Genomic DNA, 14901 nt, shown 5'->3' on the forward strand with positions numbered 1-14901 from the left:
CAGTTGGATCTCCAGCCAGCAGCTCCAGACTGGGAACAAACCCGAAGGCCAGGACCCATCAAGACCCATCAAGGTATCATTCAGCAGGAACAACGACCCTGATGTGGCTGAATTGAGGCCATTTGTCTTTCTACCTTGACAGCCCCTAACAGTGAACTCTTCACCAAAAGCTCCAAGTCCTGGCAACTTGGAAAAAGACCTATCAGAGGAGTTTTGCAAAAGCTGCTGCATGCACTTCATCTGGTTACACACACAATTCTCTGGTGTACAAATTTTCCCCTTGGTGCTCTTCATCCTGGGTCATCCAGGTCCCAAATTTGGGGTCAGAGTTCCCTCTTTTCTCCCCTCACTCATATTTTCTAATTTAAAGCATTTTACTTCACTGTCTTTTCCTGAAATTTTTTCCTGACCAAATAGACCTATGAGTCTGAGAAAGATGTGTGGAGGTCAAGACTGATTATCTTTTAGCTGAAAAGAACAGATTTCATGTTGGCCTGAGAACTAGAGCTCGTGGAAAATATGGGGTATGAGGACCAATGCCCGCATTGTGCAGATAAGGGGTTCTAGGTGCACCCTCACTCGTGTATTTGACAGCCCTGAGAGTCCACCATTGTGTAGAAGATAATACAGTCTTCTTGGGTCTAACTAGAAATACTCAAAAGTGTTCAGAATCCCTCCAGGATTGAAAATACTATTCCACCATTTTTCTTGGTTTAACATGCTTTAATATTCCAGAATAAAATCTAGAAACATAAAGCACTAAGGAGAAGAAAATAAAGAATCTTTATCGATTTCCATTTTATGAAAGTGAAAAATGTTGTGTTTGGAAAATATAGAGTTAAAATCTTTACCTACCGTTTGATCTGCCAAACCTTTGAGGCCCTTGATGCCCTGAAAGGACAGATACTTAGGTTTAAAACGAATTTCAAATTTCCACACATTATTCTCCTGAGTAAGCAAGATACTGGGAAAAAAATTCTACACAGTACATAGATATATGTAGATGACCTTCTGCCCTTTTCTTCCTCAGAGGTCAGAGTATTCAAGGTCTATCCCAGATCTCAGTGTCTAGGAGATATCTATAGATGGGTCACATAGACTTTTAGAGACCTAGGTGATTTTGAGACCAAGCCACAGTTTAGGATTAAATTTAGGAAAGATCATTCAAGATTCAGACACCATTCATAGACAATTCTAAAGCAGACCTCAGTTGGTGCTGGAGAGATAGTACAATGGGGATGCCTCATAATCCTAAATAAATAAACTTTTATTTGTTTTGGACCACACCTAGTGATGTTCAGGGTTTCCTCCTGGCTCTGTGCTCAGGGATCACTCATGGAGGTGTTCCAGGGACCATATGGGATGACAGGAATCAAACCCAGAACAAACCCACATACAAGACAAGGAACTTGCCTGCTCTACTATCTTTCCAGCCTCATAAATTTTATTCAATTTGTGTATAGTTGTTTGTGATGGCTTATTACAATCAATATTCCAACACCTTCTCACCACCATTATTTTGAATTTTCCCAATCACCACCCAAGCCTTTCCCTAATAGCAGGCCCTAAATAGTTTATTTTGCATTGTTTCTTGTGAATAATTTGCTAAAAATGATCAAAAAAATATTTCCTTAGAAGAAAGTGTGTGAAGACTTTTGTATCTCTGGAGGAATTAAGCCCTCGTATAAGGGATTACTAACATGGTTGTTATAGGCTAAGCCTTATGTATTAATATTTTTTGATCAAGATTGATTGCTTTCTACTTTACATCCATAGACAAATTTTTTTCATATATATTCTTTTTTAAAAATTTTATTGAATCACTGTGAGATAGTTACAAGCTTTCATGTTTGGGTTACAATCACACAATGATCAAACAACCATCTGTCCACCAGTACATATTCCCCACCACCAATATCCCCGGTATACAACCCCTTTCCCACTCTCCCTCTGCCTCCATGGCAGACATGATTCCCCATAATCTCTCTCTACTTTTGGGCATTATGGTTTGCAATATAGACACTGAGAGGTTATCATGTTTGGTCCTTTATCTACTTTCTCACACATCTCCCATCCCGACGGATTCCTCCACCCATCTTTTTCTTAGTGATCCCTTCTCTATTACAGCTGCCTTCTCCCCTTTGCTCATGAGGCAGGCTAACAGGTATGGAGCAATCTTCTTGTCCCATGTATCTACTCTCCTTAGATGTCAGTCTCATGTTATGCTGTTTTATATTCCACAAATGAATGCAGTCTTTCTATGTCTGTCCCTCTCTTTCTGACTCATTTCACTTAGCATGATACTCTCCATGTATAGAAAAATTTTTAAGCAGACCTCAGTCCTACCCTAGTCATCTCCTAGGGCTTCCCATCACTGTTCCCATGAACGTGAAATAGGTCTGACTGGGTCAAAAATCAGTAGATAAGGACATCTGTCCTTATCCCAAAACCTCAAGATAAGATAGCTTCTCCTCAGTTTGTCATCTCCCAGCCCCAGAACTAACTCTTTATCTTATTTAGGATCACAAATAAGATGAGTATGCCTCAGGAGACCAGCTCACCAGGAGATTTTATTGTTCATCCTGGTGTCCATTAGCCTGCTGTCACCCTTTCTTTCCTGTTCTTTCCCCATAAAATCCTTCCTTGTGGTTATAGAATGACTGCATTCATTTGTGGTATATAAAAATATATATAGTAGAAGACAAATATCCATGACAGGGAAAGCAGAGGCTAGAAGGAGTGGTCAATGGTTGAAATCAACCACAAGTATGTGTTGGGTGGAGGGTAGGTAAGACAGAAAAGAGACCAGTATGAAAATAATATCTGGGAATGATCACACAGGACAAGAACTGAGTGTTAAAGGTAGGTAAAGGGATATTCCTGATAACTTTTCTAATTTTGGGGTCATACCCGGCAATGCACTGGGGTTACTCCTGGCTCATGCACTCAGGAATTACTCCTGGCGGTGCTCAGGGGACCATATGGGATGCTTGGAATCGAACCTGGTCACATGCAAGGCAAACACCCTACCTGCTGTGCTATCACTCCAGCCCCCTGATAACTTTTCAGTATCTGTATTGCAAACCACAATGCCCAGGAAGAGAGGAGAGAGAGAGAGAGAGAGAGAGAGACAGAGACAGAGACAGAGACAGAGACAGACAGAGACAGAGAGAAGAAAAGTGCCTGCCATAGTGGCAAGTTGAGGGGAGGAGGCGGATGGGAGGGAAACTGGGGACACTGGTGCTGGGAAATGTTCACTGGTGGAGGGATGGGTGTATGAATACTGTATGACTGAAAGCTAATCATAAAAAGCTTTGTAAGGTTCTATTTCTGTGATTAAATTTTAAAAATTTAAATTAAAAAATAAAATATATCAAATGATTAAATAATGATTTTTTAAAAATTTCTTCCTTGTGGGCCAGAGTACAATGGTTAAGGAGCTTGTCTTGCATGCAGCTGACCTGAGTTCAATCACTGGCATCCCAGATGGTTTGTCAGGAGTGATCCCTGAACACAGTGGCAGGAGTAAACCCTGAACACCTCTGAGTGTTGCCCTAAAACAAGATAAAAAAAAAATCCTTCTTGTGACCAAGCAGTCAATGTGGATTTTTGAGAACAGAAAATCTACCATTATCTCACCTGGATAAAACTTTTTTTTTCTCACCGTAATCCCTGTCTCTCAAGTAATTCACTTTTAAGCAGTAATCACCCAGACTTGGGTTTGGTAATAGGTCTTCTCTGAAACTCTCCAGAATTGAGTAGCCTAAACCATCTATACTGGGAAGTCTGGAGATATTTATTCTTAGACTATCAGGTGTGAATTTGTGATCTCTGGTATGTCACTATAACATTCTCAGCATTTATTTCCTTACCTGTAAAATAGACACGAGTAATTCTCCTATTTATAAGTCTTTTTTGTTTCTGACTTTGTTGCAACTTTTTAGAAAACTACAAGTGAAACCACCCGTGAAATCTACTGTTCTATCCCTCAAGACATGCGGGCAGGCAAAATAAGGGGATCCTGGTAATAGGGACTGGGGAAAGATACAGTCTGGAATCCAAGTCACCCAAAAATCATGACGGCCTTTGAAATAGAGGAGATTCATCTGAGGAGCCCAGAAAAATCTTTGAAATGTATAATCCCAGACTTAGAGCACAGGCTGAATGAATCCCCTGAGAAAAGAAAGGCCAAAGCAGGCACAAAGGCCATCCTTAAAAATATCAGAGAGAACCTTCAGCAATTCTCACTGACAACACATTAGCAACAAACAGACTTTGGAAGAATTTTGAGAAAATTATAAAGAACAATTTGGCAGAGCTAAAAGCACGCATTCTGGGAGTGAGCCACATCTCTGTCTGAAATGTGTGCTTTCGGCACATTTCCTGATTCTGTTGGTCAACTGCAGTTCTTGGGTTGTGCACTTGGCTGTCTTCACTCTTGTGAGTGCATTACTCTTTTTCTATTCCCTCATATTTCCCAAATAAACTTGTTTTACTTTACTATTTGTCTCCTTTCTGAAATTCTTTTCTGTGAGAGTAGGCAATGGACCAGAAAAGAAAAATAAACTGGGCAAAGGTAGGACTGATTTTCCTTTTCCTGAAAAGAGCAAATTCCTTGCTTAAGCCAAATGCAGTTATTCCCCTAAGAAATTCCCATGCAATAAAGATCAAGTGGAACTAATTGCAATTTTCCTTTGGGGTATGTGGCAGGTGGGTCAACCTGAAAGTGCTCAGGGGTTACTTCTGGCTTTACACTAAAGAATTACTCCCAGTGATGTTCAGGGGATCATACAGGATGCTGGGGATTAAACTCAGATTGGTACTATGCAAGGCAAATGTTCTACCCACTCTACTATCTGGCTTTTTAGGTGCAGTTTGACAACCATCATTTGGAGCTGGTGAGATGCAAAGTCTAGACTCCATTGGTGCTCCCAGCATTCTTTATCAATCCTAACTTTCCCAGACACGTCTCTGGTGAACAAGGTGGGAAAATAGTAAACTCCCCTCTTAAAGCTGCTATCTTTCTTCCTGATTCTCTTAAGTCACCTAAAATGATGATAACTTGATCTTCTAAAATAAGAAATGGAACTCTGAGATACTGTGAATTAAAAGAAACAAATCTCCTCTTTATCTAGTTTCTGGGCTCACAGTGACCTGCAAAAACCTTAGAATTTCCAAAGGGTTGTTAATGATAAGGTGTTTCTTGTTATGTTAATGATAGCAACTTTTGGAAAGCATCCGAAGACTGGACTAGTTACCAAAGCAACAAGTATAAAAAGAAAACAGAGCTCTTTTAGTCCCATACCACTAAATTGGAGATATGAGAGAAGGAAAAGAACTGGATATTGAATCTCATTGCCAATGACCAATGAATTAATCATCTATACCAATTTAATTAAACATCCATAACAATTCAAGAGGAGGGAGCCATAGAGAGCTTCCAGATTGGCAAGCATGGGAAGATGTGGGGAAAGTGGCATGTAAAGAAATAGCATGGAAACTCCACGCCAGTCCCATGCAATTCTAATAGCCTTTATAACAAACAGGCAATTTAATGAGCAAATTGGATCTCCTGGGTTTTGTGAATATCTCTAGTAAATTAATCAAAACTGGGAAAATTATCTTGGGACCTTCCAACTGGTTGAAGAAAAGCGTAGGTTAATACTTAGTGTTGTGGGCATCTGACATGATTGATGTTGGAAGACTACCATTATCCTCTAGACCTGATACTGTCTTGACTTGTGTTAGAATTCAGTAGAATATTTGGACACCTCACTGGTGTCTAAGCATTGAGCTAGGGAGGCCTACTCTCACCATTGTTGGAAATTGGTCTCAGAGAATCTACAACACAAACCCCAAGTATTTCTTTGTGTTTTACATGGCTTTCCAGAACCATGTGGAAATTTTTAATATATTTGAAATAGCATTATTCAGTTCTGTTAAGGTTACAACATATTTTTTAGGATTTTCTTCTGGGTTTTACATAAATATTGTTTTCATCTTATTTACATCAACAAACTTCCAGTGTTCTTTATATACCATTTTATGTTTTTAGATAGAGTCATTACTCTCCAGTCACTTTATTTGTATTCCCATGTTCAAGTAAAAAAACATATAAAACTAAGTACATTTATATAAATTAAAGATAGGTAGATAGGTACATAGATAGATAATAGATAGATAGACAGATAGATAATAGATAGATAAATAGATAGATAGATAGATAGATAGATAGATAGATATAAATTAAGTATACTGTGTAAGGATTTGAAGCCAATGTCCTCTAAAGCACTGTTCTTGACTCTTCATACCAGTGGACTGACGGACTTTCTCCCATTCTGCATAGTGGTCCACAGACCAAACTTATAACCAAGGTCATAGACTAGTTGTTTACAACCTTTCTATACCTGTGGATGGGTACTGGTTTATTGTAGACCACTATACTGGACTGGTGGTTGAAAATCACTATTCTAAAGAAAAGTTGCCCCATTCTCTGTGGACACCATCTTTGTGTCCCAACTGTTTGTTCTTAAACATGTCTGTATCAAATCCTTTTTCACTTTTGCATAAAGGTTGAAAGTAAAAGAAAAACATCTAATGTTACCACTCGTCCTGGTGGTCCTTGGTCACCTGGAGTTCCAACCAATCCAGGAAATCCAGCATTGCCCTAAAAATAACCAAACCAAAGGCATAAGCTTCTGAATGAAACAAGTTTTTTTGATGCTTTTAGTTAACCACACTGAGATACCAATTTGTCATTATCTATAAAGTCAAAAATCTAATTTTTCATTATCTCTAAGGTCTAATTTTTCATTATCTCAGAGATATAAGTTTGCTATCCACTAATTAGTTTATGACCTCTACTCAGTGGAATAAAACAGAGACTAGTAAGGAATGCCTTCCTACATGCCTGATTCTGGCCAACATATACAAACACATTTCCAAACAAACCCTGAAAATATGACTCATGCCATTAAGCCTCAAGGTCATATAATTAAAATAACTTGGAGGCATATCATTGAAAATCAGACATAAAGCAAAAGGAAATGTTTCCCTTTCATCTCCAGATCTTTGGTATCTCAAAAAGTATATGCTGACTATGTGTTTGCTGTTTATCTTACAGATATTTGAATAGACACATAATTATCTGAGTATAATGAATAGATTATCTATTTTTGTTTGAAACCAGAAAGGTAAGTTTTGAATAATGGAACAATAGTTGCCAACAGCAAACTAAGTTAGACATAGATTTTATTTTAAAAACAACAGCAACTTATGCTCTTGACAACATATATAAACACAAAATTTTTAGTATCTAGAAAATATATAGTCTCTTTCCTTCTCTATACTTACCATCATCCCATGACTTTTTCCCAGAAAGCCTTGATCTTTAATGTCTATCAGTCAAAATTACAAAGTTATTACTCAAGGAGCTGACAGTGATTTTTATGACTTTTCAATGTTAAGTCATCAGAACTCTAAGTAATTGATCTTTAAAAGTAGACTAAAACATGACTTAAATAAGCCAATATGGTAGCCACATTCTTGCATCTATTCTCTATTGCGTGAAACAGCTAAGAGAAGTTAAGTCTTGGAAGAATATCAAAGCACAGCATGCTCTCAGCAGCTAAAATAATAGCATCCCAAATGATATGTAGACTTACCAAAGTTATATGTGCCCTAAATCTGTGTTTTCAAGTGTTTATATTACATAACAAAGTCTAATTTTGATTTTCCCTTGTTAAGCTATGCTGCATTTGAACACAGAAGATTAATGAAAGAATGATTGAGTAGGGAATGGGGTAGCCAAAGGAAAGTGTGGGAGTGCAGTATACTCATTGTGGAGGACATGAATTTCTTCCTAAGAAATCCATGAACTCAAAGAAAGTAGGTTTTTGTGAATAGGAAGACATGATGTGTTCCTCTAATGATCTTTAGAAGTCTGTATGGTTCTTACTCTCTTCCCTTTGAAGCCCTTTGCTCCCTTCTCTCCTGGGTGGCCCAGGTCACCATCTTCTCCCTTAATAGAAGCAAAATTAGAGCCATAAGTACAAAGAAAACCAAATGCAAACAAATGGCAGGCTACAGAGAACTTGCTACCCCCCAAGAGATAATTTCTTACTTGTTCACCAGGAGATCCAGGAAATCCAGATTCACCCTAGTGTCAGAAATAAGATAACATTTTATTTGTCATGTGTTCATGCCTTTTCTGACAGTCCTTGAAGAATAACTAATTAAAAAATAAACTAAAAATTTGAGAAATTACACTCTAAACAGGTGCCAGAAAAGAAAAAAATAGTACCACCCATTGCAACTGTTGTCATCTTGGGCTTCTCAGAAGTGACCATTCTTCATTTTTATAACTCAATGTGAAACAACTTGCAATAACTTTTACAAATTATTCCCAAGCATGTTTTAACTATTGGTTTAAATAACCCGAGTTTTATCTAATGAAAACTAAGGGAAAGAACACCAAAACAATTTTGGGGAAACTCATAAAAACTGTCCTAACAAAGGCATAGTATAAAATAATTATTCATTCAACAAAATATTTGTTTAGGACTTACTCTGCACCAGATACTTCTCTAGGCACTGGGAATTCAGCAGTGAAGAGAATGATATTGAGTAGAGTAGAGAACAGAACAGCAGACAGTTGTTGGGGGAAATGATATGTATAGAAATAGATAAATGCTTTTCCAGAAAGGGAATTAAGAACTAAAGAGTGTCATGGGCAAAGAGAAGAGTCCTGACTTTAAGGTGGTGAAGTTTCCTTTTCTTTAAGGTGTACATTGGTCAAAGATGATCATGGACTAAAGAAACAAACCATAAGACATGGGAGAAGACAATTCCAGGCAGAGAGACCAGAGACCAACATATGAAAAACCCCAAAGCAGGACTATGAATATGTGCCATTCATTCTGGAGAGCACTAAAGCAGGATGAAGGAGTGAAGTGGAGTGAAGACAGAAATAGATAAAGTCAGGGAAGTCACAGAGGGGCTTGATTGGTGGAGTCTTTTATTTTTTCGCTCTTTTTTTCTTTTTAAGTCACACCCAGCAATGCTCAGGGGTTACTCCTGGTTCACACTCAGGAATTACTCCTGGCAGTGCTTGGGGGACCATATGAGATGCTGGGGATCGAACCCGGGTCGGTCATATGCAAGGCAAACACCTTACCAGCTGTACTATCATTCCGGCCCTAATTGGTTGAGTCTTAAAACCAGGCTAACAGTGGGTTTAAATCTGAATGACAGCATGACTTTGAGGAAAGGAGTGACATGATCCGATGACATGTTTCAGATGTTCTTGTATGAAAAGCTAACTAGGTGAGGCAAGTTTGGAAGTAAGGAGACCAGTACGGTGATTATTGCAGACATCCAGGTGGAAAATCATATCGATTTAGCAGAGGCGGCAGATGCAGTGGTGAGAAGTGACAAAATGCCAAATGTATTCTGAAGACAGCATCCCTGTTGTTTGTTAATGGATTAAGTATAGGTGAGGACCTTTCCTGACCTATAACAGATGGAGTGATGAGGAAGTCTGGAAGAAGGGTAGGTTTTCAGGAGAATCAATTTGAATACCAAATTTGTACTGATGTTAGAGTATTGTTGATCACTCTTAGGTGAATTGATGGTATTGTGGTGATGCTTGCAAAGAATCTCTAAAAGATGAAATTTGATTTTGTAGCCTGCCACTTCACCATACAAATCTATAGCCTCTAGAAGCATTTTTGTGGAGTCCTTAGAATTTTCAAAGTATAATATCATGCCATCTGTATATAGTGAGAGTTCAGCTTCCTTTTTTCTAATCTGGATACAAATCACATTCTTGCTTAATTACTATGGAAAGAACTTCTAATACCATAATAGTAGTGGTAAAAGTGGGAAATGTTGCCAATAGGAAAGTCCATGGCATTGCAATATGCAAATAATGCAATAGAAGAGAGATTTTTAAAAAATTTTTATTCACAATTGTATCTCAGAAAATTGAGTATACCTGGGAATCAGCTTAACAAAGTGGTGAAGGACTTATACAAAGAAAATTATAAAATACGTCTAAAAGAAATAATAGAGGATATGGGAAAATAGAAACACACTTCTTGGATTTGAAGGATTAATATTGTCAAAATGATAATTTTTCCCAAAACATTATATAGATTTAACACATTCCCTATAAAAAAAACTGTTGACATTTTAAAAAGGCATCGTAGATCAATGTTGTTAAAATTTAAATGGAGTGAGGCAAATTACCACAAGGGTATGTGGGTGAAGAGTAATTAAGAGAGACCACGGCCCCAGAAGCACAAGGACTTAACACAGAAAACCAGCCATTTGGAGCAGGAAAGCGAATGGACTATGTGTTAAACTGCGCCAGCATGCCTGCCCGGAGGGGAAAGGGTGTTGACACACTCGCCCTCTCCTCTCTGGAAAGAAAGATGGCGGCTGCACGGGAGCCTTGTGGACAGCAGGTTTGAGTCGGGGGTGGGGGCGGCAGGGACCTCATGGGAAGGGGGCCGTTCCAGTCCGTCCTTTACACCCTACCGAGGTCACCAGTTGCCCCTCAAGAGCGGCTCTCCGGCCCTGCTCTATCTCACAGTGATTCAATTTAAAAAAATTTTTTTTAATTGACTAATAACCCAGGGACTGGAGCAATAGCACAGCAGTAGGGCGTTTGCCTTACAAGCGGTCAGCATGGCCGACCCGAGTTCGATTCCTCTGCCCCTCTCGGAGAGCCTGGCAAGCTACCCGTGACGTATTCGATATGCCAAAACACAGTAACAAGTCTCATGATGGAGACGTTACTGGGCCCGCTCAAGCAAATCGATGAACAACGGGAGGACCATGACTGTGACCGACTAATAACCTCACCCATAAAAATCCCAAGAAATCCTAAAAAAGAGAAAGGAGAGGTTTCTATCCCCTACCTTCAAACTATAATATAAAGCTACAGTAATAAAAACAGAGTAGTACTGTAATAAGGATAGATTCTCAGATCAATGGACTAGAATTTAGAGTTCAGATAAAGATTCCCAGCTGTGTGCACAACTAATATTTGGTAAAGAAAAAAAATATATGCAGTGGATCAAGGAAAGCCCCTTCAACAAATGGTGTTGAGAAAACTAATCAGTCTCATGCAAAAATATTAATTCTGGCCTACTTCTAATACCATGCACAAAAGATGCAACCTGAAATTTGTATGTTTGAGATATCTAGAATTTACTTCAAAATAATCAGATAATTATTTTGGTATGACATAGGTAATCCATTAGTATATTTGAATATGTGTAATTAAATACATATGCTTAAATAAGTTAGATTTGTGGGTGAGAGTATAAATTTAAAACAAAATTGGTCAAGGAGTTTTTGGGTTTTTTGACTCAAAATATGGTCCATGTGGAAAGGTGTTATTACAGTAGTTTCTCTTATTTAATATGTTAAAAAAATTCCCTGACAAAAGGTTAATCATCAAAGGAAGAAGAAAAAAGATAATTTGGGGCCATACTAACTTTAAGGTGACTGTTAAGTAATCAATTGAAAACATGTTTGGAGTTTGAAAGCCTTACCGAAGTAGATATAAGCTGCATATTACAGGAGAAATGTCACTTGATGTCAGGGAACTAATAGTTCCTCTGGAAGTCAGTAAGGGGAAGATAAATAAGAAGGCAGAGTTCGAGTCTTCCTATATCTAGAGTGTCAAGAACATTCTGAATATTCAATAAAGGACATTGAGAGAAAGCAGCCAGTAAAAAGTAGAAGAATGAGGTGGGCTGGAAATTAGATTAGAAAAAGTTATAAGAACAAATCAAACTCAATGTTTGTTAAATGGATCTAAGAGCTGGCTAAGGTGAGGGAAAATAGCAGTTTGGATCATACCTAGATTCATAAGAAGGCACATGGCATGAAGGCTCAGTTGTCATCAGTCAGAATCAGAAGAAAGAAAGCTGCATTTTGTGTCTGTGTGTGTGTGTGCTTGGTGGTGGTGGTGGGGTGGGGGAGATTGGACTAGGGGACTATACCTAGTGGTGCTCAGTGGCTACTCAGGACTCAATGCTTAGGGGTCATACCTAGTGGTGTTCAGAGGAACTTATGGGGTGCTGATGATCAAAGGTACAGGGTCAGCTGCATGCAAAGCTATTACATTAGCCCTTGAACTATCTTGCTGGCCCCCAGAATTTAATTTCTTTACCTTAACATCTCTGATAGTTTGAACTGAATGGCTGTTTGCTAAGAGAGGTGGTCCTGCATATCCTAACACTACAAAACATTGCAGGACACAATTAGAGAAATAAAGCCTCACTAGTCTATACTTCCAAGAGGCTAGTCATACCCACCCCCCAGTTGTGACATCCAGCTATTATTCAATGTTGGTAAATAGGCCCTTGAGAATAAACTCACAGTTGAGTGAGAGCCACTGTCAAAGACTTTTGCCAGAGGTGAGTGATCCAAAGAGAGTGTGTGATTAAGAGAAGGTCTTGATTTTCTGGTTCTGTTTTGAAAAAGATCCATCCCATTTTTTTAAACACAAAAGACTATTCAATGGAGAGAAAGGCAAATTTGATAATATAGAAGAGAATGGAAAGCCAGCCAGAGTCAGAACATAAAGAGATTGGATCCACTAAATCCACCAGAGCAGTCATTAGTCTCAGACAGAGATGTGAACTCATCCACATCACAGGGATAAGAGTAGAGAGTATTTAAGTGCAGATACAAGTAGATTAGAGATAAATGTGGTAGAGATTTTTCTTCTCATTTTTACTATTAATAAAATAGGAAGCATGGTCAGTTGTTGAAACATAGATAAGAAGGCAGTCTTGGGAGAATGAGGGGCAAAGTGAGGGTATAAAACAGTTATCTCAGATTGGGCAGGAGTAACAGTACAGCAGGTAGTGTATTTGCCTTGCACAGGGCCAACCAGTGTTCGATCCCAGCATCCCATATGGTCCTCCAAGCACTGCTAGGATTATTCCTAGAATTCAGAGCCAGGAGTAATCCCTGAATATCCCTCGTGTGATCCAAAAGAGCCAAATAAATAAATAAATAAATAAATATAACAAAATAGTTACCAGAGAGGAGAAAAGTAAACACAATCAGAAAATGGAGTCAGCTGGCCACAGACAGGATCACTTAAAGGGAGACCATTATTTATTTCCAGGAAAAATCTATGCAAAGGTAAATGGATTCTGTGTATTCTACACTGTCATCTCATCACAGTAACTATGGAATGTGCTTGTGTTTAATCTAAAGCTAGTCTATGGCTCAAAACATGCACATTCAAATTCTACTCAGAGTTTCCCTGCCATAAAAAATGTTCTTGAGAAGCTTGAAGACTTAATTTGCCAGAATGGGGTGTCAATGGGCTGTCTTCCAACACTCTAACAATGTAACCACAGCTAAGTGCCTTCACTTCTCTGAACCTCAATTTTCTTATCTGTAAATCAATAAGGCTGAGCTAAATGATCACTGAGAACCTCCATTGTTGCACATTCTGCAGGCATTTACTAAAATCTTACTATGGGGATTTTTATGGCTGATAAATTGGCAGTGGTGTCATCAAGCAACAATAAAGGGAACAAGAGAATCAAGGAGAAGCCAACTCAGAGCCCTGGCATTGTTAAGTAGTTGAGCATCACTAAACCATTCTGTGATTTCTTTTTTTGTGAGGCAGTAAGTGTAACTTGCAGGCTAAAGCATCCAGAACTAATATGACTACTGATACTTGATTTGTTCAACAAGCTTCCTGTGACTCCCATGCTCCAAATGTCTGTCTCTGACCCACTAACTCCATGCAAAAATAGCAGATTCTTAAGGGAATGACAAATATTCAAATACATTACTGAGCATTTAATCTTTGCCAGACTCTGTACCAGCAATGCCAAAAAAAGATGCGCTCCTTCTGTCAAGTGTAAAGACTTGACAGGTCTGGAAGCTAAATCACAATATACCTAAGAGGAAAGCAGCTACTATAAGAGCATGAACATGTCTTAAGAACATAGAGCATAGGATAGCAAGTTCTGTCTGGGAAGTGCAAGAAAATTTCTACAAGGACAAGGTGGTACTTGAATTAATCTTAGAAAAAATGTGTCAAATGTATTCAAATCTTACATCTATTTGAGATAGGACACCCCAAATAAATGTAAGATTGCTTGTAAAGACAAGGAGGTAGAGAGTAATCTAGCATGACCAAATGTAGTGTGTGTGTGTGTGTGTGTGTGTGTGTATGTGTGTGTATGTGTGGTAGAAGTATCTGGCAGACATAGAAAATGGGGTAGAGTTTGATTCTTCAATATAGAGAAACACAGTCAGTTTTATTGTGGAGGGATAGCTGGTATCTATAATGTCATAAAAACATGTAGAAACTTTAATCCTTATTCTAACAGAATTAAAGCTAGTCCTCAATGCAGAATACTCCAACAGTTAATCCTTACCTTTTTTCCCTTTCTTCCTGGATATCCATATCCATCTGGACCAAAATGACCCTGAGAAAATGACATAAGATTAATTATAGAATTTCCAAATGAAACTTTGGTTGATAATGTAACCTAAATCCTTGAATATGTCTCAGTGTAAAGATATGAAGAAAATAGAAGACACTTAGTGATTGAATGGGCCTGGTAAGGCCTTATCCTACCCCATGTTATAGGAAAAACACTATAGTGCCTTCATAGGAAAAGGAGGGGGCATGCTTTTTAAAAGGCCATGATATAAGGTATATAAATACATGTATACATTTATATATGCATAAATATATATTAAATTACTACTTTAAAGTGGGGTTTTGTAGATCAGTGAGAATATATCCTGGTGCATAAAGTTTTAGGTTAAATTTTCTCTCCTTGTAGAATAAATTAGCAATGAAATAAGTTCCAGAGTTAGTAAACTCTTAGAGATAGAAAAGATTTTTGG

At 38.3% G+C, this 14901-nt stretch overlaps 1 protein-coding gene across 1 annotated transcript in view; it reads right to left on the bottom strand.

The window, feature by feature from the left end:
* Positions 1–14901, bottom strand: part of LOC130037460 (collagen alpha-4(VI) chain-like) — a 125060-nt gene that overhangs the window by 34434 nt on the left and 75725 nt on the right. The window contains 5 exon segments of the mRNA XM_056129304.1: positions 856–891; positions 6605–6667; positions 7958–8020; positions 8123–8158; positions 14424–14474. Of these exon segments, the coding sequence (XP_055985279.1) occupies positions 856–891; positions 6605–6667; positions 7958–8020; positions 8123–8158; positions 14424–14474 (249 nt within the window).

The sequence above is a fragment of the Sorex fumeus genome, unplaced genomic scaffold, assembly GCF_029834395.1.
Source record: "Sorex fumeus unplaced genomic scaffold, SorFum_2.1 ptg000072l, whole genome shotgun sequence".
Classification (NCBI taxonomy): Eukaryota; Metazoa; Chordata; class Mammalia; order Eulipotyphla; family Soricidae; genus Sorex; species Sorex fumeus.